The following is a 25,998-nucleotide window of genomic DNA, read 5'->3' as shown; positions in this document are numbered from 1 at the left end:
GAAAAAGTCATGTGGAAGCAAACTACTGTAAGAGAGGCTTTACTGTATAAACATACATATAAACATTTTTCAAATATGGTTAACTAGTAACAAGACAATGATTTCTCCACTGGGCATTATAGAATAACAAATAGATAGTCCAGTGCCAGGACTGGGTTGTCTATTTTGACATCTAAAACTCTCCATATTGTGGTCAAGCAATACTTAAAAAAAAGGGGTTGTGGAAACTAAATAAAAGCTAGAGGACAGGGAGAAATGCTGTGGAATGTCTCTATAACATGGCTTCCTACAGTTAGGGTTACATGTGTATCCCTCACAAGATTGAGCACAAGTTCAAGTAAGGAAGAAGGAGGGCTTCTCAATATTCCAACCCTACCCACACACATTCTTATTGACATAGATGGCTACTAGGGTAGCAAGTGTCCTGTTTCCTTAGAAATGTGGTCACTGGTAAGGATAAACAGAACTTATTTCAGAATGATAAAACTACACGCAACAAACTCAGAGCCAGTATCATGCTAAATGGAGAGAACTCAAAGCATTTTCATTAAAATCAGGAACAAGGTAAGGACATTTATCCTTTCTGTCTTATTCAGTACGGTATTAGAAGACTTAGGAAAGCAACAGGAATGAAAGGCAGCAAGGAGATACAAGTTTGAAAGGAAGAAGTCAATGTATTTTCTCTTGAATATGATATGATTCTACACACAAAATGTCCTAAATGTGCCATCAGAAACCTCATAATGCTGATAATTACTTTCAGCAAAGCAGCAGTATAAACAAATTAATAAAAAAAATCATATCTTAAAAAACCAAATATTTTGAGGAACAAACCATAGAAACAATATCATTTGTAAAATATGTATTATATAACTATATATAATACTGTTATATATAATATATAACACCAACATGCTCCATAAAATATTATATATGTATACATATAATCACCAATAATATCCTTGACAAAAATTAAGAAATATAATTGTAAAAAAAATAAGAAATATAGTCGTAAAATTATATGGAGACAAAAAAGACTCACTGTAGAAAATAACATGAATTATAAATGGAATTCAGGAGCTATCAGCATGCCAGATTTCAATTTATACTATATAATAGCTGAAGTATCAAAATTGTATTATACGATGCTACTCTTTATCTGTATTAACACCTCTTCAGAAGCAACAAACTTCACCAAGCTGTTGGCTTGGGTCAACACAGGCTTGCACTTTAGAAATACCTTAAAAATCTTAAAACCAGACAAAATTCTGAAATGAAAAACAAAATACAATGACAAAAAGCAAAGGTCATGTCTCTGGAGATCTCTGTGTTCCAGAGCCTACCACAGTCTGCACTGGGTCCTCTGTATATATGTTATAATATTCAGTTAAGTGTTTTTATGGCATTCCTGAGTTAACAAGTGGGTTTCTGATTCTTGTGACGTTACTGTGGACTTTACTTTCTGTTGGATTGCCTTGTCTTAATGTGATGGTTTTGTTTATTTTATTATATTTTATTTTGTTAATGTTTGGTTGTTATCTCTTGGGTGTTCTTTACTAGTGAGAGACAGAAAGGGAGCAGATCTCGAAGGGAGGGAAGTTGGGGAGGAACTGGGAAGAGTAGAAAAAAGGAAAACTGTAATCATGACATAAATACAAAAATTATAAATGGAAATGAAATATTGGGAAAAATTATTTTTCAATAAATATACACCATTTTGTAATGAAAAACAAAATACAATTCCAAACGGACCGAGAAACAAAACCAAACAACAACAAAAAATAACAAGTGACAAGACACACCGTTCTGAATTTATCTAATGGAGGATGGCCAAAAAATAAAATCTGCAGGCTATTTTGCATATCTTATAAACCTCATCCAAATCTGGGGATCAAATTATAGATTCAAAGAAAGTTCTTTCCAATCTACCAGTTTATTGTTGAATCTGGGCAAGATTTCAAATAAAAACATACTAACAACACATATCTAAAGACACTGAAGCACTATCAAACTAGACAAACTATATCACCTTTATGAGATCACAGAAAAAAAAAAAGGTTTATTATTCTGTACCACTGTATCTGTATGTAAAGACACCCCATGTTTCTACAAGTTGGCACTTTACACATCTGAATTCTCTCTGTCCAATATTCTTTCTTAAAGCCAGTTTGGAAACCCCTTTCCTTTATTATAACTATCACAGCATCAAAACTCATACTTCTGTGATTCTCTCCTAGCCATTCAGAAACTGGAAAGTGCAAACCACAATGGTTTGTTGAGTCTTCCCTCTGCTGATAATCTGTATGTTAACTCACAAATGCTTTCATCCCCTCACATCCTTCAGTTCATGGCAGACACCAAGATACCAATTTAAGTTCCCTTATGAATGTTATTTTTATGCAACATCCACGTATAAAAACAAATGTTCTTTTTCTAATCTGGCTGCCATTGCTCCCACACACCAATAATTCACAATACTGTCAGCTTTTTGAAATGTTAATGTTCACCCTGCAAGAGAACTGAACTAATGTGACAGGGCAGATTGAAGGCTCAAGGGAGGGGCACTGCAGACAACACAACACAGGACAAGACAAAGGAAGCCAGTTCCTGATCTGATAGCATTCTCATCTGAATCTTCAGAGTCAAAGAATTGAGATCTATAGAATAATGTTCTAATTCCAACAAATGTGCAATACTTAATGTGAAAAGAAACATGAATAACTATGAAAGAAATGAGGGAGCTATGAGAGCTGACCTTGGTTGCTGCATTGCCTTGCTGACCATTCCTAGGTGGATGTGTCAGGCTCCTTTGGCTGCCTCTTCTCTGAGCAGGACCTGCTGCACTGACTTGACTAATCACACTCCCAACCCCCAGTTTGCGCTATTGAGCTAGCACACCTTCAATCACGCATGTGTGCATGTTTGCCAGGCTGCAGGGATTCAAAATCTTTTCTAAAGCAAATGACATAATGCAGGCAACCATGAGCTGTAAGCTCTCCTATCACTAATATGAAAGAGGAAGGTCTTCAAAAACCCCTATATAAATTGTTCAGGAATAAATTCAAGGTGTTTTGTCGGCAATGGTGACTACACAATATTGGTTTATATTCACCTTTTGATTTCAATACAAAGGAAAGAAAGAGTGCTTAGGAAAAATGTAACCCCAACTATGGAATTTACAAAAGCACTAGATACTTATAGTACTATCAGGAGAAATCACTAAAGATTAAAAGATGCTACGTTTAACAACATTCTGCATTAATCAGATTTTACTTGATTAGGTGTATTTTTAAAATTTCCTATGTGTTCATGTAAATGAATCCCTATGAACATATTATTTGTTGTTTAATAACAGTATTGATTTTTCATTGTGATGAATTTTTTCTCTCATTTTAAAAATTGTTGCTAGGAGATACTTATGTCTGTTTCTTTTCTTTCCTTCTTCTTTTTTTTTTTTGACAGGGGGGTCTTACTCATTAGAATTAGCTGGAATGGAAAGTCACTTTGTAGACTGGGCTGGCTTTGAATGCAGAGATTTACCAGCTTCTGCCTCTTAAGTGCTGGAAAGAAAGTCATGTGCCACCACAGTTAGCTAGATTTTATTAATTTTATTCATGTGTGTATATTTCTATCTCTGTCCCCATTTCTGTCTCTGTCTATCACTCAGCATTTGTCTCTCTGTTCTCTCACCCTTCTGTGTATATGTGTGTGAGTATATGTGTAGGTGCCTACAGTAGTCTACACATTACTGAAATAGATATACACACACCAAGCAATACACAAATCCTTTGATCTAAAATAGTATATCCTGCCTAAAAGATATGCTACTTCAAAGTTGATACAAAGTATGTGGGAATGACCAAGCAATATCTAATTTGTCTTAAGGGCTACTACATGAGTTAGAAACAAATACAGAGACCTACATGTATATATTATACAGAGAGTGAGAGTTCTTGGGACATTCACCCCTAAACTTACTGACTCCACCAAATCCATCCATTCAGTGCTAAGGTAACCATGAAAAAGAGGAGGCAAAACAAGTGTAATAGCCAGAACACATGGGGAACACCAAGAAAACAAGGGGTTCTTAAACAATATAATCTGAGATCATATGGACTCTCAGAGTGTCCGTACTTTGTCCTCTGCATATATTATAGCTTCCATTTTAGCATTACTATAGAATTCCTGAATATGTGAGCTAGTGTGTCATTCTTCTTGTGCACTTTTCTTGGAATCTTTTCTTTCTTGTTTGTTTTGTCTATTTCCATTGTGTTAGCATTTGCTTTATGGTAGGACAATTTCTTATTTTTATTTTACTTTGTTTTTCGCCCTTAGAAAAGTTTTGTAATAACAGAAATGTATGTGGCCAGGGACTGGGACTAGTAGAGGGAGAGCAACTGTAATCAGGTTTATTATTGTAGAAAAAAATCATTTTTAATTAAAAATCTCTAAAATTAAGTCCATTTCCTCAAATATTTTTAATACTCATGTTTTTTGTTTCCATTATGAATGTAAATGTGTGGAGATTTTCAGACAGAATTTAGATGTTCTCCAGTTTTTTTTTCTACCTAATAAATAAAATAAGCAAACAAATCCAAAATAACAAGTAACCATTCCTAATATAGAAACAAAGAAAACAAACAAAAAGTACTTTACTTGTTAGATTTGGGATGTAATGTAAGGAATATAGAAGAAAGTACAACTTATGAAAAAAGATGAAGATACTCCACTTGAGGTAGTAGTGAGAAGTGAATGAAATTCAGAAATCATGGAATTTTGTTTACAACGTGGCAATACAAGTTTATGTAAATACTTTAGTGTTGGAACATGTACTGAAGTCAACTTAAATCTCTGTAATTTTAGTTTGTCATCTTAAAAAGTTTGTAAATAAATATGTATAAATATGTATTTATACATTAAAATTTTTTGAGAACCACTAGATTGTCTCAGGTTGTCTATCAATTTTTGCTGTTCTCAGGGTTTGGTTAGACATGATTCATCTTGCATTCAATGTTGGTCAATGCATAAACAAAAAAAATCACTAAAAACTCCAAGTACAGGAAACGAGTACTCATTTATAGTTCGGTAATATACCTGGGGTCCATTAGCATTGATGTTTGCTAGGTGAGGAAGTGTCACATTGTTTTTTAGAAATGTGACCACTGGTAAGAATACAGAGAACATATTTTGACTAAAGAGTGACATTATATAATAAGGTAAAAGCCAGAATTGTAATAAATGGATAAAAGTAATAAATGGATAATACTTTGGAACAAGACAAGGATGTTCACTCTTTCTCTCCTACTAATTACATTATTAGGAGTCTTATTACAAGAAAAAGAGCAAAATAGAAAAAAAAAATATATATATATATATGAAACACACACACATATATATGAAACTCAGATGTTAAAATGTCGAATGTGATCTGATTCCATATTTAAAGTATCCTTAATTTGCAACCAGAAACCTGTTGCTACTGATCAAGGACTGTAACCTAAGACCTGATGCCCTGAATCTGATATAGGAGTAATTACTCAGTACATTTCAACTCACTGAAATAAGACAGGACTTTTGGAACAAGACATTTGATATCAAAAGAATAAGATAAAACTTAATAAATATATCTATAAAAATAAAGCCATAAAATATAAGTGGTGTTTTAAGCAAAATGTACTTGATACATATTGAATTATAAGAAACATGCTGGGAGGAGGTGTCTACAAAATGAACTAGTATGATAAAAAATATATTAAAAAAACTCTATCAATAATTCTCATTATCATATGGAAAAATGATAAACCAAGGATAGTTAAAACAATTATGAACAATAAAGTAACTTCTAACAAAATCACAATTCATGAACTCAAGCTGTACCTCAGAGCAATAGGGATAAAACTGCATGGTATGGTACAGAAAATAACATATTCATCAATGGAATAGAATAAAAATCACCCCCCAAAATCCCCAAAACATATGGAAATTTGATTGTAAACAAAAAAAGCCAAAACCATATCCACCCACATCCTCCAAACGAAGCATCTTCAACAAATGATGCGAGTCTTACTGATGTCTGCATGTCTAAGAATGAAAATAGCTCAATATTTAACACCCTGCACAAAACTCAAGTCCAAATGGATCAAGGACCTTAACATAAAAAAGATACACTAAATCTCATAGAAGAGAAAGTGAGAAATACTTTTGAATGCATTGGTGCAGGAGAAAATCTTCTGAAGAGAACGCCAATGGCTCTAGCTCTAAGATCACCACTTGATAAACAGGACCTCATGAAACTGTAAAGCTTCTGTAAAGCTAACTATGCTGTTAAAAAGACAAAATGGCAGTCTGCAGACTGAGAAAGGATCTTCAACAACCTTAGTTCTGACAGGAGGCTAATCTCCAAAAGAACTTAAGAAGTTAAACACAAACACCCCAAATAACCCAATTGAAAAGTAGGACGCAGAGTTAAACACAATGTTCTCAACAGAAAAATCTCAAATATCCAAGAAGCACTTAAGGAAAGGTTCAGAGTCCTTAGTCATCAGTGAAATGCAAATCAAGACAACACTGAGATTGCATCTTCCATTGGTCAGAATGGTTGATCAAAAACTCAAGATTTAGCACATTCTGGTGAGAATGTGGAGCAAGGGGAATTCCTTGATTGCTACTGGAAGTGCAAACTTGTACAACCATTTTGGAAATCAACTTGGAACTTTTCGCAGAAAACTGGTAAATAGTTATACCTCAAGACATAGCCATACCACACTCCTGGGCATATACTCAAAAGATGTTCTACCATCTCACAAAGATATTTGTTCATAGCAGCTTTGTTTATAATAGCCAGACACTTGAAGTAACCTAGATGTCCCTAAACTTAAAGAATTAATACAGAACATTTATCTTTATTTAGCTTTAAAAAAATGAAGACATCATGAATTTTGCAGGCAAATAGATGGACCTTGTGAATATCATCCTGATTGAGGTAACCCAGTTCCAATATGATGTGCACAGTATGTATTCACTCATGAGAGGCTGGTTATTAGCTATGAAATGCAGAATGACCATGCCACACTCCACAGATCCAGGAGGCTGGACAGAAAGAAGGGAAGAAGCAAGGATGCTTGAGCCTCACTTGGAAGGGGGAATGGAATGGTACTGGAAGGCAGATGGATCAAGGAAACTGGGTGGGAAAGGGAAGTGTGAGGGGAATGGAGGAATATGGGTCCCTTTGTGGGGAGGGGCAGGGTGGGATGGTCAGAGAGTCATTAGAGTGAATGGAAATCTGTAACCTACAACAGGGAGTAGGGGACATCTCCAGTAACTGATGGAGACCTAATGATCAGAATTGACTATGTATCAAAATGGTAGTCCTGAGCAGTGACTCACATCATTCCAGATATGGAGTCTGAATAGGCTGCCTTTGTAGGCCAGGAAGGAACCTCAGGAGAGCAATAGGGGCAAAAACTCACCCAAAAACTTTTGATCCAAAACTTATCCTGTCTACAAGAAATACACAAATTGTGGATGGAGTAGAAACTGAGGAAATAATCACCCAAAACTAGCCCAAATTGAGATTCATCCCATGACAAAGCAATAATCCTTTACACTATCAATGATACACTGTTATGCTTGCAGACAAGCATCTGGCATGGCTATCCTCTGAGAGGCCCAGCCAACAACTGACTCCAAAAGATGTAAGGGGCTGGTGAGATGGCACAGTGGTTAAGAGCACCGACTGTTCTTCCAAAGGTCCTGAGTTCAAATCCCAGCAACCACAGGGTGGCTCACAAACATCCATAACAAAAATCTGATGCCTTCTTCTGGAGTGTCTGAAGACAGCTACAGTGTACACACATATAATAAATAAATAAATCCTTAAAAGAAAGAAAGAAAGAAAGATACAGACACCCACAGCTAAAGAATAAATGGAACTCTTATAGAAGAATAGGAGGAGGGGATTGCAGTCCCTAAGGGAATAGTAACTTCATAGGAAGACCAATAAAATCAACTAACCTCAAATATTGGAGGATCTCAAAGATTGAAACCCCAAGCAAAGGATATACAAGGGCTGGATATAGGCCCCTCATACATATGTAACAGTTGTGCAGCATGATATTCATATGGGTCCTAAATACCTGGAGCAAGGGCTATACCAAAAGCTGTTGCATACATGGCAGTGGGTGGGGGGAGAAGAGGGGAGTAGGAAAAAAACCATATCCTGCCAGTTTGGTTCTAAAGATTTTGGATCAAGTCTCTGTAGTTCTTTGAGAATAACTTCTCTTTCTATAGAAAGGAGATTTTGGTAACTACTGAGATTTAGTGCAGATTAAATGCTTAATTTTCAGTAATCAACTTTTCATGTGACTTGAGAAGCTTATTTTGAACTGAATCTGCAAACTCTTTACCTTCAGGTCATTAAGAATGCATGTAGATCAGTGACTTATTGTTAAGTAGGCCAGGTTGAGATAGGCTCTGAAGACACAAAAAAGAAAAAAAGAAAAAAAAAAAAAAGAACTAGCAAAATGTATTATTACCCTACTTGTCCTTTCACCTAGATGTATCTAGGACTTCCTGAGAATTAACTTTAATCAGAGCACCAATGAAGATCCAGGCATTTTTTTTTTCTCTGAAAGGGTTTCTCTGTATAGCTCTGGCTGTCCTGGAACTCACTTTGTAGACCGGGCTGGCCTCAAACTCAGAAATCCACCTGCCCCTGCCTCCCGAATGCTCAGATTAAAGGCGTGTGCCACCATGCCCGGCTTAGGCATGTTTTAAGCTGACCATATTAAGTATACTTGATTACGTGGGCACAAATATTTTAAGTGCTGTTTTCTCTCTCTGGGAACCCATGATGGAGAGTAGTAACGATGAATTGTTATGCTTTCATTTTTTGATTGCTTGAGCAGAGAGAAAACATACATATATGAATATATATTAGTATATATGCAAATATATATGTATATATATTATACCTATACTCACAAACAAACATACAAACACACACAAGACACACACAAGACACACACAAGACACACACACACATACACATATTATAGAGATAAAAACACAGAGAGAGAGACAGAGAAACAGAGACAGACAGACAGACACAGAGACAGAGTGTGACAGAACATGCCCCTAATGAATAAAGGTTTCCAGGAGCCAATTGCTAGGCAAGTAGGCAGAACTTCAGGGTCAGAGAAAGGAAGAGGGGAAGAGGGACATATGCTTGGTTTTGGACAGGAGAGATGATGAAGGACAAAATGTAGGTAGCAGAAGCCCTAAGTTCAGGTCGCGGATCCATAGGGATTCACTACCAGAGCATATGTAACTTACAATAGCTTATAAATTAGGATGCTAGTTTCTGTGTCCAGCAATTGTGTTACCTGTTGATTCTAAACTAATGTGTGGTATTTTCCTTCACACAGTGACTCATCTGGTTTCCAGAGAGAAAGGTACAGTGGCAAAGCATGTGTTTGCCAGAAATGCACCCCAACTAGCTGTGGGAATTTTGAAGCTTGGTGATGACAGTGGCCAGCCATAGGAACTTAGAGAGCATGGTGTAGAGATTTCAAAGCTCTGAAAGCTAGTTGGCCTGTCTGCCCAGCAGAGAACAGACAGGCCTGTCCACAGGTGTCATGCCAGTGGTAGCATATTCTAAAATATATTTTAAGACTATCAAAGTTAGTCTAATTTATGTAAAATTAAGTGTATACCATAAGGATTCAGAAATTAATTCTGTTATTGCTTAATATATTCCTATCAATGGAAATAAAGTAATGTAATTTCTTGACCTCAGTAAATTATTTTTTTCTTTCTCTTAGTACTTAAAATTTCTGATAGGTTTGTCACCTAAATTCAGGTTTAAAATGTGGGTGCTGCCAAAATTGATTTTTTTTCAGGTAAGATACAAAATGAGTGTCTGCTGATTAGGAAATTAATTTTCTCATTTATTCTTTAAAGAATTACTTTTATGATGCCAGAGAATTCATTTGAATTGTATAATACATGAATTGTTCACCTTAGTAACTAGGTGCTCTTAAGGTTTTGTCTTTCTAGTTGTCTTATGTGCAAGCAGTTGTTATGAAACTTGTAATCCTTGGTAAATATACACTCAATCCAGTTATATTAAAGATTTATTGATTTGCTCCTAGTAGGACAAAAAAAATCTCTGAACCAAATTTGAGACTGTCAAAAAGAAAGGAGGAATATGGGAAAGAACATTTAAAGGAGAAATCCATACAAACCCTTTGAATATCTAAGCAAGCAAAACAAAAAAACAAAAACAAAAACAAACAAACAAAAGCAACCAACCAACCAACCAACAACAACAATAATAAAAAAAAAAAAAAAAACTATGCTGTTCTGTCTAGTGATTAAGGTAATCAAAAACATCTTTAGGTATCTGCACAAAAAAGTTGCAGAAACAAAAAAAATTAGTTAGTCATATAATAACTAGATAGTGATGACTTTACACTTTTGAGTGAGGCTCACTGAGTTAGGATTATCAGGACCTTATCTTACAGTTACTGGAGTTGAAAACGAATGGCTGGTGGGACTGAAGAAGGTTGCCTAAAATAAAATGTGCCTAGCTATAACACTGCCACAACATAAAGATGTTTAATGAGAGTTCATAATTTCTCCATTTCTAGATATTTTTATTTTTTTAAAGATTTATTTATTTATTATATGTAAGTACACTGTAGCTGTCTTCAGACACTCCAGAAGAGGGCACCAGATCTTGTTACGGATGGTTGTGAGCCACCATGTGGTTGCTGGGATTTGAACTCTGGACCTTCGGAAGAGCAGTCAGGTGCTCTTACCCACTGAGCCAAATCACCAGCCCTCTAGATATTTTTAAAAGGAAGATTCTATCATTTAGAAAATTATAAGGGCATATGAAAAATACTTTGATAATTAAAAATATCTCAATATAAAACTATTTATGAAACAGTCTAAAAGCAGTGTTATTTATTAGAAATATCATGACAGTGCTGTTGTATTGTTACTTGGACAGCTCAAATATATTTGTATTTGAAGATGAGTGACATGTAGCTTTGCTGAAGACATCATGGGTATGTTCTCAGGTGATAAAAGCTTGAGATGGAAGAATAGAAATATACATTATTTTCTTGATCTTTTGAACCATAAGAGGAGATAGTTATAGTTAAAAGTAGCTACTATATTCAGGGAGTAATAAAGACACACACACACACACACACACATATACACACACACACAGACAATTATATATGAAAATTGTCAGAGAACAGGCAGGCCTATAGAGCAAGATATTGGGCAGCTGGTTTTGTATAGATAAATCTTGTTTTGAAACCCAAACCAACCCTCTAACATCTGCTATTGTACATTATATCACACACACACACACACACACACACACACACACACACACACACTATTGTGGATTATATTGTTGTGTATGAGATGTGACCTCAAGTGTGGTCTATATAACAGTGCAAAGCCATTAATTATATAATTTTTAGAGTTTTTGCTCAACGTGAACAAAAACCGTGGTTATATCCATAAACAGGGAGTTGTGGTGTACAAATCTCATACTTGGATTCATCTGGTGCAGTCATGGGGATCATGACATTGTAAACTCTAGGCCAGTCTGTGATATAAAAGATCCTGTTTTTTTTTTTTTTTTTTTTTGAGAGAGAGAGAGAAAGGGAGAGAGAGAGAATAGAATGAAGAGAAGAAAGGAGATATAAAGGAAAGAAACAAAGATAATAAAGAAAGAAAAAAGAAAGAAAGGAAGATAGAAAGATAGATTTTTGTTTTGGAGAGTAAATACAGTTTTCAGCTGCCCATGTTTACACTTGCCTTTAATCCCAGAACTCACAAAGCAGATACATGTGGATCTTATTAAGTTTCAGAAGAGGCTGATCTATGAAGCAAGATCCTGGATAGCCAGGTCTCTACAGATAAACCCTGTTTTGAAACCCAAACCAACCATTTAAAAATCAAAATAAATTTTAAATCAATATTTGAAGATGACATCATGAATAGTGAATGCACAACCCACAGAATTTGACAAAGATCAAATAATTTTTAAACAATACCCTTTATTTATTTAATGTCAGTGCATTATCATATATATATGTGCATACACAAACACACACACATGAATGCACATACAAATTAAATGTCCATGTGTTAAAGTCTCAGTACCACTTAAAGTAGGCATTTCTCTCCATCTCCTGGATCACAGAGATTAAAATCAATTTTTTTTGACTTGGCAGCAAGCCCCTTCTCCATCTGACCTATCTTTCATGGGCTTAAATAGTGATATATTTTATGTAAAATTAAATTTTTAATACTTTTTAGTTTATGAAAATAGATTTTTCATCCATTTCTTCAAGTATTCCTACATCACCATCCAGTCTCTTCACTAAATTAATGATGTCTTTTCTCCGTATCCAAATTACTGGATGCATATATTTATACATAAATATATTTATATCCATGTATTTTTCTATATATAACCTGTTTTGTCTGAATAGTGTTACTTGTATATATTTTCAGGACTGAACATTTGCCATCAAACAACAAATTGGTGTGCTTATGCCTGGCAAAAACCACCTCTCAGACTCCCAATTTCTTACACTTGCCTAAAATATTTTGTATAGGGTTGAAACTTCATGTGTTTCTCTGCATGTGTTTGCAACTTCTGGTGGTATCCTTGTTAAATATGGCTGTTTGTCATACAATATATTTTGATGCTATTTTCCTCCAAAACTTCTAATCCTCTCCACCTTGCACCCACATTAGTCATGATCCTCTCGCCCATTCAATGATTCTAAAGGAAAAACTTTCTCATCTATGAAATAATATAAATAAATCTAAAATATATAGAAGAATACTCATTGAAAACATAGTGAAGAAAATTCAGATATAAGTTATTGAACACAACAGTTCATGCAGCAAGATTGATGAACTGATATTATCAAAGATACGGTGGGGGAGTATTGGTTCTATGGCTTTTATATGACAAAGGAAGTATGTAAACAGTGGTGACATGACTAAAGTTGACATGTACATGTACAATTTCTGACAGGTGCTTATCCCCAAGTGCCATGGAATGATGTGCCTCTTTCCTACTTTGACAGTAGTATATTCCTATGATGAGTATGATCACACATCATTATGTTGAAGACATCTGTGAATGGAATGACCTTAGGGATAATTCCAATTTGTACATTTTCCTATACATTGTATAGAAATGTATTCCTATCGCTTTTTGGCCTTTTGGCTAAGATCAAGTGTAAAAATGTATTCCTCTGTAATGAATAGGGTCTACATTGTAAGTGTGGTGATGTCACTAAAACTATTGATTGACTAATTTTAGTATCACCATCCACAAATGTACTGCACATTGATTAAGATCATATGCAATATCTGACAGCTGTTGAGTGGACTTTTTCTTGGACAGTAAGCCATACAGCTATATAAAACTGTCTATATAGAAAGAGTTTGCTCTGTGAATGATAAGTTGCTGTGGGGAAAAAGATGCAGATATTCTTTTAACCTATGATTTGGCAGAAATATGTAAAAATTAAGGGTAGGTTGTTGACTTCCTATTTTCATTTGTTTGTTCAATTTTAAAATAGGGTCTTACTTTATAGACCTGTGTAACCTGGTAATATGTGTAGCAATGTTGTCTATGTTTACCTCACATGCAGAGAGATTCACACGATTGTCTTGTTCAACCCTGGGTTTAAAGGTGTATGTGTTCCCAACAGAGCAATTGCTGTTTTTAAACCTGTCAGTATACAAGGAAAAGAGAATAAAAAATTCTATGTTTACTAAAGTTCATTCTTTTGGGACCAAAACCTTGCAACCCATGCAAAGAATCAGACAGTGAAGAGGTAGACATTGAGCTAGGAATGAAAAAAAAAATTCTACAGAGGTTCAAATTCCTTATTACATAGATAGGGATAGTATATGAGTCATAATATAGCCAGGGACCTAATGATGAACAAGTAGAGGAAACTATCATAATTAGTGTGTATTTTACATAAGAATTGGTTAAGTTGAGAAAGATTTTTGTCGATATTGATCTTGTTGCTATTGTGAGACAGGAAGATGTGGCTGGTCTGTAACTTTCTCTGTAGATGAATTTAAGTAAAGGAGATCTACCTGCTTATGCCGCTCAGCTAATTAGATTAAAGGTAGGCTTTATATAACAATACCCCAATGGCAAGATATCCAAATAAAAATGAGAGTCTCTTAAATCCAGCCCAATGATAGTATGTGTCCTGGGATTGGATGTGGATATTCTTCTGAGAGTTGTGAAAGTGAGGAAACCAAGTGATATATAAATTATTCCTCTTTGAGATAAAAGCTGTCCAATGTGTGTCAAATGAATTTCTCAATAATAAGAATCATTACATCCACTTGCAATAGAAAGTCCCCAAGAGTATCAAGTAGTGGAAAACATGCGGGGGACAGGTATTACCATAATTACTGAGAACATAAAAGTAATATTTCATATCCCTGTGAAATATTAAGAGTACATACAAGTTAGTCAGTAGAGGAAGAACAATCATTATTGCATAGATTGTAGATAAGTAAGATCATGCTCAAAGGGCTTAGACTAGCATGGGACTTAGCTGCATGAAATTCCAAAACAACCAATAGGGCACCAGAAACTTTCCCAGGAAGACAAAATTCCTTTCAGTGTTTATGCCTGGACCAGTTTGAAAGTTGAATAGTGAATGTGTCCATGAGTATCATTAACATTACAGTATAAACTGATGAAGGCCTTTTCTGGAGTCAGTAATTACTCAGTTCACTTTTCTCTCAAGGAAGGAAGAAGGAATTACTCAGCTGGCACTTCTCTTCATGAAGTCATCTTAACACCAAAGCAGTATTTCTTCTCTCATTGATTATCAAAGTTTAAACAAACCAGTTTGTTGTAGCAAGTTTTGTCCAATGCCCAGAAGATGACAATTTGTATTCACCCAGAAACAAATCATCATGTATCACATGACTTATTCAGGCACATTGAATAATCATCTATTCTCTGTGCTTTTAATTCAATTATTTCCTCTTTATTCATAACCCTGTCTTTCATAGTGCATACCAAATCCTGTGGCTACCTCCATAGATAGAAGGATCCAGAAATTCAGAACCAACCTGCAAGAATATGTTTTTTTTTCCTTTTCTCTATTTAATCATTAACTAGAACCAAGGCTATTATTCTAAACCAAGTACAATTCCATGCTTTCAAGAAATGAAAGGTCACTGTACTTCTTTCTTAATCTATGTAGTCCTAACTATTCTACAAGGGATGAAACACAATCTGCTCTCAATTCTAACTTTATTACATCATTCTGTCAACATAACAACTTCACAACCTTCTTAATATTTCTATAAAATACTATAATGTCTTAAATCTATTTGAATCAAATCATTAATTATTAAAATCAAATAATTAATCAATTATTTAAAATCAAGAATTCATCTATACAATATTTTATGAAAGTTTACCTTAACATTGATCTACAGGAATATTGTCCAATGCAGTGGATTATCTTCCAAGAGGGAATCACAGCAGATTGTAGGCAGTGAGAGTCTCCCCAGTCCAATCACACCTGGTTAGATATATGAAGAATATAACAGTGATAAACATGAAAAGGTACAAGCAGCAATGAATAGCAATCAAGAGACAAGTCCTTGGGGCTTTCCCTTTCTAAGCTATACCCATTGAATTTGAGCAAAACCATGGACTGTATTCAGGAAGCTCACTCACTACTTCTAACCCTACATGGTATCCACCATGAATACCTGGGAGAAATGTTATAAAAAGTCCACAGTCTGTATTACCAACCTAATGGAAGATTTTTAAGCATCTGTTGCAGTTTTTAGAAGACATGCATGCCAAATAATGCTGAAGATAATGCTGAAGAATGGTGGGATATGTCTTTGAACCCAGGATATGGAAGACTGAAGAAAATCCCTGTGAGGTAAGGACTAGCCAGGTCTACATACTCAGTACAGATTAGTCAGGGCTTCACAATGAGAACATTATTTGCTGAAAAAATTGTTTTTAAAGGTTTTATTTGTCCTATGGGTAGGCAATTATCTATCCCATAAGGTGCAGTGTTCATTTATTTCCTGCACCAAGTTAAGCTGCGGGAAGATATTACTTGCACCTCTACCTTTTCAACATTTAGTTTCCTTAATGGAATGACAAGGGCCATGATATTTTTCTGGAGAATATGAGAGTGGTTAAACTGGATTGGCAGGCATTACAGGACAGGGTGTAGTTCTGATAGATTGAATAAGAAGTGTTCCTCACAGATTCTAGTATTTGAACACTTGGTTCCTAGGTTGTGGATCTGTTTGGTGTGGTTTCCATGGTGTAGCCTTGCTGATAGAAATATATCAAAGTCTTGTGCTCACTCTTTTTTTTCTCTCTACTTAGTGATTACATTTAATCTTGATTACATTTTGATCTTTCAGCATCCTATACCATTGATCACCTGGGGAGCACATTGAATTTCATCATCATAAAGATACTATAAATGTTTCAGAAAATATAAATGTTTACTCTGTTCCCTAGATGACAATTTGTTATACACAGATCTGTTCACATGGCTCCAACATATATGTATAATTTGTACATGAAAATAAGATCTCTCTCTCTCTCTCTCTCTCTCTCTCTCTCTCTCTCTCTCTCTCTCTCTCTCTCTCTCCCTCTCTCCCTCTCCCCCTCCTTCCCTCCTCTTTTTCCTTAAATGTTCCTGAGAAAATGTGTATAGCTCAAAAACAAACATTAGAGGAAAAGAGATTTATGAAGGTTTTTCATCTGACTTTGCATAGGTACTGTTGGTACATGTGTGTTGGTACATGTGTGTGCGATACACACATGTACTCACACACATGGGTAATTAAAATGATAATGCTTTTCATATATCTATTTTAAAAATATGTATGTGATACCCATATGCAATTAACTCATGTTCAAGTGTAAAGGAATGAAATTTTCAGGTAGATAGATGGAAATGAAAAGAGCCAGTAATAGTGAGTGATAGCATTCAAACTTTAAAAAGACAAATGCTTTCTGTTCTCTCCCAATGAGGCTTCTACATAAGGTCTTTTGCTTTGTCATGTTTTATAGAGGCCATGTGAAAAATATGATATTTAAAACTAGTCAATGGCATAGATGAATGCATTTAGAGAGGAGCAGCACTATAATACTTAGCAAATGATAGTAGAAAGGGGATTTCTGGAGGCAGAAGTTTTATGTGGATAATGGTATGATAGGGTTTGGAAAAATAGTGGTTTATCGCACGGTTTAACCGAAGTGAAATGTACATATATAAGTTAATTGGGAACTTATACACTAGCTTATACTATTTAACACAATAGTAAAAATACTAGAGTATATGTGATATAAAATCATATAGAAAGAGGACTGGAAGCTAAACGTTTAATCGAGAATCAAGATAGGTCCTGAAGAGTTGTGTAAAATAAGTGGAGTATGTTAAGTAAGACTAAGGATGTATGAAGAATCTTTATGAAACACATACATACACACACACACACACACACACACACACACACATTATATGAGTTACATAGATACTTTATCATAGTCATATATTTATTAATATATATGCAAGCAACATAAAACTTTCAAATTATAATATGTAATATATGTTTTGTAATACAAGATAAACTAGATATATAACTACAAAATATAAAAAATAGCTACACTTGACTGGAATTTGAAAATATTTATATGAGTATATATACTTTTTATATATAATATATATAAAGTATTCTTCATATATTACATAAAGTAGTATATATACATATACAAATATATGTGTATATGTATGCTTACTCATATTACATACATATCTCCATATTTGAATCAAGTACAACTAGTCCATATTTAGTAGTTATGTGTACACTTTATTATGTAATATAATATATACTTTATTGCATAGTATAATAATAAAATTTACACATATTCATATACATATATATAAGAAATATATTTATGAAGTATTTGTATATAAGCATTTACATATATTTTTATATATTTGTATGTGTATATTTGTGGTAGTTCAAACAGAAATACCTAATTTAGTGAAAATACTACTCAAGCAGATATGAGTTATTAAAGAAAATCTTAGTGATAGACAAAGATTAATTCACTAAAGTATATAAATCAAAGAATCCCAGAAACCATATGTAATTATACATATTCAATGTAAAAAATCAATGATATACTTCATCCAAATTAATCTTATAAATGTGACTTTATATGGAAACAAAAAAAACTTCAGTGTAGATAAAAACTTAAATAATAAAAGAGTTCAAAGAGGTATTATCATACCAGATTTGAATTTATGCTGCATAGTTAAAGTAACAAAAGTTGTATGAGATGGCATTGCTATGCATTGATGAGCACCACTTGAGAAGCAACAACCTTCACAAACACTTAGTGTGTGGGTGGCATGAGTCACCACATGATTCTACTTTGGAAATACCTTAGAAATCCTAAAATCCAAACAACATTTTGAAATGAAATACAAAATACAATGACAAAAAGCAAAGGTCTCTGTGGACCTCTCCCTTCCAGAGCCTCCAACAGTCTGAACTGTGTTTTCCATAAACATGTTATAATATTCACTTTAGCGTTTTTATGGGATTCCTGAATGTGTTACCAAGTGGTTCTCTGATTCTTGTGCCTGCTCCTGTTGCACTTTTAATTTTGTTGAGTTTCCTTGTTCACTCTCAATATGTCTTTGATCTTATTATATTTCATTTTGATTTGTTTGGTCATTATATCTTGGACATGCATTTCTAGTCAAAAATAAAAAGAGAGCTAATCTGGAAGGGAGGATAGGTTGGGGAGGATCTAGGAGGAGTAGAAAAAAGGGAAACTGTAGTTATGATATATTGTATTAAAATTATTTTCCAATAAAACTTACATATAAAACCTTTTGAAATGAAAAACAAAATATAATTCCAATAAGGCCTTTAAACAAACAAACAAAAAATAAAAAGCAAGGCACACTCTTGTGGATTTATATCAGAAAATGGTCAAAAAAAATTCTGCGTGCTACTTTCTATACCTTATAAACATCAAAATCAGGTGGTCAGAACACAGAGGAATAGATTAAATTTTCAAAAGAAATATTACCCAAGTCATCAGTTTCTTTTTTAATCTGGGCCAGATTACAAAAATAATAAATAACAAGTACCTAATGACACTGAAGAAGTATAGCAATATCAAAATGCACATTAAAAATGACAGAAATAAAGGTTTATAATTCTACCACTGTGTATGCTATAGCTCTGTATCTAAAGATACCCTACATTTCCACATGTTGGTAGTTCACACACCTGAATTCACCCTATCCACTATCTTCTTTAATGCCACTTTGGAATCCCTGTTCCTTTATTATAAGTATCATAGTATCAAAATTCATACCTTTCTAATTCTCCTATCCATCCAGAAATTGAGAAGCACAAACCACTGTAGTCTTTTGTGTCTTTCCTCTGCCGATAAGCTGTATGTTAACGTTTAAGTGCTTTTATCTTTTCCCATCCTTCATGGCAAGGAAGAATCTTATTTAAATTTCCTTAAGAATAGTATTTTTATGAAACATCCATATACCAAAATAAATGTTCTTTCTTTTCTATCTGCCCTTTGTCCCGCACACCAATAATTCACAATACTGTCGTTTCTTTGAAATGTTAATGTTCACCCTGTAAGAGAACTAAACTGAAGTGACAGGGCAGATTGAAGGCTCAAGGGGAGGGACACTGCATCTAACACAACACAGGACAGGACAAAGGATTCCAAGTCCCGATCTGATAGCATTCTCATCTGATTCATCACTCAAAGATTTCAGATGCATAAATTTGAAATACTTAGTGTGCAGAAAACATGTCTAACTATGAAAGAAATCATTGGGCTATGAGGGAGCTGACTTTGGTTGCTGTATTGCCTTGCTGACCATTTCTAGGGTGGATGTGACAGGCATCTTTGCCTGTCTCTTCTCTGAGCAGGACCTGCTGCACTGACTTGATTAATCACACTCCCAATCCCAGTCTGTTCTTGTGAGCAAGCACAACCCTCTAATCACGCATGCATGGATGTTTGCCAGGCTGCAGGGATTCAAAATCTTTTGTAAATCTAATGACATAAGGATGCAGCCATGAGTTTTATGGTATCCTATTGCTACTATGAAAGAAGTGGGTCATCATAAACCCCTGTTTACATTGGTCTGGAATAAATTCAAGGTGTTTTTGTGGGCAATGGTGACTACATAATATTGAATTGTGTTCAATTTAGATCTCTTTACAAAGGAAAAAAAGTGTGCTTAGAAAAAACTTTACCAAAACTAGGTAAAGTACAAAAGCACTAGATAATTGTAGTACTATCAGGAGATATCACTTAGGAATAAAAGATGCTACCTTAACAACGTTCTGCATTAACTGGGATTTACTTGATTAGGTGCATTTTTAAAACTTCCTATGTGTTCATTTTAATGAAAAACTTACCATGAACATAATATTTGTTGTTTACTAAAAGCCTTGGTTTTTCATTCAGTGAGGAAATCTTTTTCTTGTGTTTCCAAATATTGTTGCTATAAGATAGTTTTTTGATTGTTCCTTTGTTTGTTTAATTTTTAGACAGACTCTTATTTGTTAGAAATTCCTGGACTGGTAAGTCACTTTGTAGACTGGGCTGACTTTGAACTCAGTGATTTACCTGCTTTGCTCTCATAAGTGCTACAAGTAAACTCTTGTGCCACCACAGTTACCCAGATTTTATTAATTGTAATCCTGTGTGTATATTTCTGTCTGTGTCTCCATCTCTGCCTCTGTCTATCACTCAGACTCTGTCTGTTCTCTCCCCACAAACCCCCTCCTGTATGTGTGTGTGTGTGTGTGTGTCAGTATATGTGTAGAGCTATGTAGATGCCAAAGTCTGTATATTTCTCCAGATCTGCAGTTACATGTAGTTTTAGAATCCTGACATGTCTTCTGGGAAATCTTCTTGCAGAACAGTATCTGTTTTTTAATCACAGAAGCATCACTCAGGCTCTTCTATGAACCTTTAAGCCTCTGTGATTTAGATGACTGCTGAATATGCAAATAAAAATACCAACAAAAAATGTAGAATGGCTCCTGATTTTAAATGTTCATACTTTCAATTCTTTTCCAGTAAATGTAAATATAATATTGACTTAGTAATATCATTTTCTGCATGTCAAAGTCTATGTGGGAAAGGGAAAACTATCTTTGCATAAATAACTCTTATGGCCAAGAACATGCTGTGTAGAATACACTGGCTTTAAAGAAAAAGTGTCCCATCTTTATCTGCCACCTAGCAGGTTAAGGCTAAAGGTTTTTATATCATGGCTATCCTGTCTTCTATTTTATATAATATATACAAAAGTCAAGGATCATATAGGGTTAGCTAAACTAGAAAATGAATCCAACCTTTTCTGCATCTATCAATATTCTATGTGTCAAAGTGGGAATAGGACACTGAAAAGACCTAAAGCAAAATCTGTGTTTTTAAATAGATTGCATTTTTATCATACAACTAATAAGTAATTGTGGATGTACATGTAAAATTATCAGTCTCTAAACTTTGGGTTGTAGCATTCTTGCCTGCAACACAGAAAGCAAATTTGTTAGTGAAGAGGCCAGTGCTGAGGATCCTCAACCTGGTCCTACCCAAAAGGACAGGTTATCCTACTTCAATTAATTAACTAAGTTAATCCTGCTCAAGGATGACAGAGGCTTGCATCTCAGGTGATTCTATGTCATGTGAAGTTGAAAGAGAGAATAATTATCTCAATTATATCTAAGAATAAAAACTTGTAAGATGTGTGCAGTAAAACTATCATGTTCTATGAATTAAAACCATGCCTTAATAATCTGCAATTTGATTCTAATTCTAGCATTGATATTGTTATTTTAGAAACTTATGAAAATTTCTGTGTACTGCTCATCATATCTTTGTAATGAAGAAAATTATACAGGCCCAATTCAATAGATACTTAATGTGGGCAGTTAGAAGTGTTGTAGCAATGTGGAATTCATAGATCTTAAAAATAACCCAAAGGACATGAGGTACACTATCTGGGAATATAAAGAATTGTGTACTTACTGTTTTTGTTATTTTTCTTGACAGAAGTTTAATCTTTATAGCCTCAGTTTTTGCAAAACCCCTACTTTCCATAGCATAGGATTCTAGTTTACATGTGATCATCATTTTACTCCAGTTTCTTGATTTTTTTTCATTGTTTCTGATTATTGGAGTCCTCTCATTCTCCTTCTCTTCCTCCCCCTCCTTTTTTTTATCCTTTACTTAATTTATTCTTTTGTTCATATCCTTTTTTATTTTTGAACTTGTGAGATAGTGTCTCATTCTCTAAATTAGACTGGCCTCAAATTTCTAGTAATCCTTTTGCATATATCTCTAGAATGAAATGGATAAAGGCATGAGTCAATATAGCTTGAATGCTTTTTATTTAATTCTTAAATGTGCATTTAGGTTTGATCATTAATAACTTTTACAGTTAAATATTTTTGTGAAAAAAGAGCACATACACTTTAATCTAACACCTGAGGGGAATAAGCAGAGTTCACATTGAGTTTAACTACAGCCATGATAGCATTTTGGAATCCTATAGTAACAACAATATATTCATAAATTTAAAATTGTAGTAGCAAAATATTATTTCCAGTCTTTTGTATCTTTAGTGGCAAGTAGCAGTTTGCTGAATTAGCAACTTATATCTCAAACCACAGAGGGCAAGCAGAAAGAACTCTTTGAAACATCAAACATCAGGGATATCTTTTGTCTAGCAATCCTGCATCTCCTAATCTTCCCCAAACAGCCATCAACTAGGAGTTTTAAGTATTTAAAAATGGAGACTAATAGGGGGCATCTCATTCAAACCACTGTATTCTATACCTTTTCTTTCACAAGTATATCATAAAAAAATATACTGTACAACTTTAAAAGACCCCATTATCATTCATAGAATGAACATTGTTTAAAAATTCAATGTGTTTTCTGAGCCTCAAGTCAATTGTTTCAATGAAATCCCTGTAAAATCAAAAGCAAGTTACATATTTCCAGCACACAATGGCACAGAGCATATATTACCTTTCCTCTGAAATGGACTCAGGCTGTTCTGACAAATGCTTAGGATGGCCTTGAGCTTTATATTTTTACTGCTTCTGTCTCCTGGATGCAGTAGTTTCTTCTGTGTACAATTTAACCTTCACTTAGGATGAAGATCAAACTCAAATCTATTTATGTTGGACAAGTAATTTACCACAGGTTGAATATCAAACATATCTGACCTGAGACTTACAAAGACCCACATTGTTGCCAAAACAAACACTTTAAAAATTCAGTAAGTTAAAAAATGCAACACTTCTTAAAATCCAAATCCTCTATAGAAAAATGTGCTCTTGTAAAATTAAAAAAAATAAAATTAAACTACCTTCTTACTTCAAGAGAGACGAATTAAGCAACAATTTGAACAAAGCAAAATCAAACCTCAGTGGTGTTAATAACTCAATATCCTAATATCTGTGGTCTACTTACTATTTTTTTGGTGGTGGGGTGGGTCACCACACCATGCAGCGCTTTTATGACTTAGTTCCTGCAGCATGTCTTCTGACTAGAGCAGGAAGCTGCATTAAGATCTTAGTTATTGTTGAGGGTACTAAAAGGAAAAGGATGTTCTCAGCTTGAATGTGGGTTTATTCTAGTCGGTACTGTGTAGAATTCATCTTCTGCAAATTGGCGTGGTTGTAAATCCACTCATCAGAAAATTCTAAAAATGAGATTTAAAAGTATTTATTAACAAAGAAACATACCATCCAGCATAATGAACCCTTTCAATTACTTCATCCTGAAGCAGTTAAATCGCTGATGGTTTCTTCACCCAGGATGGCTGAGAGGTTTTCGTCCTACCCTAAGTGTAAACTCTTTATGCTAAGGTAGTATGTTTTCCTGACATATCCTTCTGAAACCATTTTTTTTTAAGGGAGTGGAAGCAGTGGATCTGGATAAGAGGATAGATATTGGGGAGACCTACCTGGAGTGATTTGTGGAAAATTTGGTGATGTAATGAATGAGAAAATAAGCAAAGAAGAAAAATGATGGAAAATCTTAAATGTAAGGCAATAGAAATTGAATACCACCAATACTGATAAAAACAAGAATTAAAAAATTTTGGCTCAAGGCCATGTAAGCATATATAATAGGGTAAAGACACTTTAGAAACAGAATTATGTGTATTCTAGGAAACACTTGTCTTATCGGCTGTTGGTAGAAAGGTACAAACCAGAGTACAACATCAACAAACAAGGTAAATAGAACTTTTAAAGTGGTGGATTAGTGTTATGCTCAAATTGCAGGGACCCCCCAAAAGACCATATCAGAGCCAATTCCAATATAAATACATAATGGTCTTCATTATAAGCTATAGATCACGGTCCCCCACAGTTCCTGTCACAGCATGTCAGAGTGAGAGTCCCCAATCTAGGGTTTTAGTGTTTTTATTGTTGTTACAGCAAACTTGGGGACTTTTTATAACGGTTATGACATTTAAAATATCTATTTCTGGTGTACTCTGCAGGACTGAAACATGGGGATAAAACCACCTGATGAACAGGATATCCAAGTTACCTATCTCTTGTGGTAGCTGAGGTGGGATGCAAACCTCTAGAGTTTCTGGATCCGAGTCACAGTGCACCAATGCTGTGATCATAAAAAGAGAAAGAGCTATAAGAATATGTTCTGATGGGATGTGGGGGAAGGGGGTGCCTCAGTGGGTTCATGCTAAGTCATCCCTTCCCCCTAAGTGACCAGTCACAGGTGGTATAGTAAGTATATAATAGAGTTTATTTAGGGCACGGGGTGGCAAGTTAAGAGAGTAGTAGAGGCAGAGACAGGCAGAGAGAAGAAGAGAGTAGAGAAGTAGAGACCAGCCATAGTCCTGTGGAAAAAGGGGGGAAGGGATGTAAGAGAGAGGTAAGAGAGCCAAGAGTGTAAGAGATGGAGGAGCTGTCAAACAGCTAACTTTATAGTAGGCCATGCCTACCTGGCTGTTTCCAGGTAACTGTGGGGAGGAGCATACCTAGATATTGCCAGGTATCTTTGGGGGTGGTGTCCAGACAGAATTCCAACATATAACTTGACTCTGCTATTTTAGCCTGACTGGCTGTTGGTAAGGTTTCTATAAGATGTTTGCTCAGTGGATTTTGCGATTTTCTTCTTAGAGTTGGAGCTTAGCCCCTGGTCTCTCACAAAATGAGATGTCTTATAAAAAACAAAGTTGTTAGGACTTTACAACATGTTGACAATTTTGATAAGCAATCATGCTAAGGAGACTGGTTGATTTAAGGAGGAAAAGTTTGATTTAAGTAGCAAAAGAAACCCATGGTGGGATGGGCTTGTCTTCAAGATGACTTCTGAGCACTACCTGCATCCAGAAGCTAACAGGATCCACCTGCTGACACAACTGCTTCTGATCATTCAGAAGTATCCCTATTGCCTACCACCCCCATGTACAGAGCTAGTTGCTCAGCCCTAATGAAAAAATAGCACATTTCCAGATCAATTCAAAAGTGCTAAGGAGCATCATTGAAGGCGATAATTAAAATTACTGTTGGCAGAAGTACTGCTCCCTCCATTGTGGTTGAGGAAAATAAATGTGGCAAATCTCATAGTGAAGAGATATTTTAAAGAGCAACCAGCTTCAACACTTTGACTAATAAAGCCATCTTTGTTACATAAATTGTACTGTGGCTGAAATGAAAAGTGTGTGGAAGAAAATGCACCTATACAGAATGAAGTATAAATATAACATACATAATGGTCTAATAAATCAATTTCTCTTTTAAATCTGCATGTTGTATGTGCTCATGGCATCTATTTCTCTCCATCCATTTTTTAAAGTCAGTCAGAGAATCAGT

General features: G+C 34.8%; 1 protein-coding gene across 1 annotated transcript in view; it reads right to left on the bottom strand.

Moving 5' to 3' along the window:
- The window catches only part of Snurf (SNRPN upstream open reading frame), a 125,304-nt gene that overhangs the window by 63,150 nt on the left and 36,156 nt on the right, over window positions 1-25,998 (bottom strand). The window contains exon 2 of the mRNA XM_085841690.1: window positions 15,511-15,614. Within this exon, the coding sequence (XP_085697816.1) occupies window positions 15,511-15,518 (8 nt within the window). The 5' untranslated portion in view covers window positions 15,519-15,614. The remainder of the gene's footprint in view (window positions 1-15,510; window positions 15,615-25,998) is intronic.

This window comes from Mus caroli, unplaced genomic scaffold (assembly GCF_978045245.1).
Source record: "Mus caroli unplaced genomic scaffold, Mus_caroli_1 scaffold_8, whole genome shotgun sequence".
Taxonomy (NCBI): domain Eukaryota; kingdom Metazoa; phylum Chordata; class Mammalia; order Rodentia; family Muridae; genus Mus; species Mus caroli.
The sequence above is the reverse complement of the archived record's forward strand: the minus strand, read 5'-3'. Positions and strand labels throughout refer to the sequence as shown.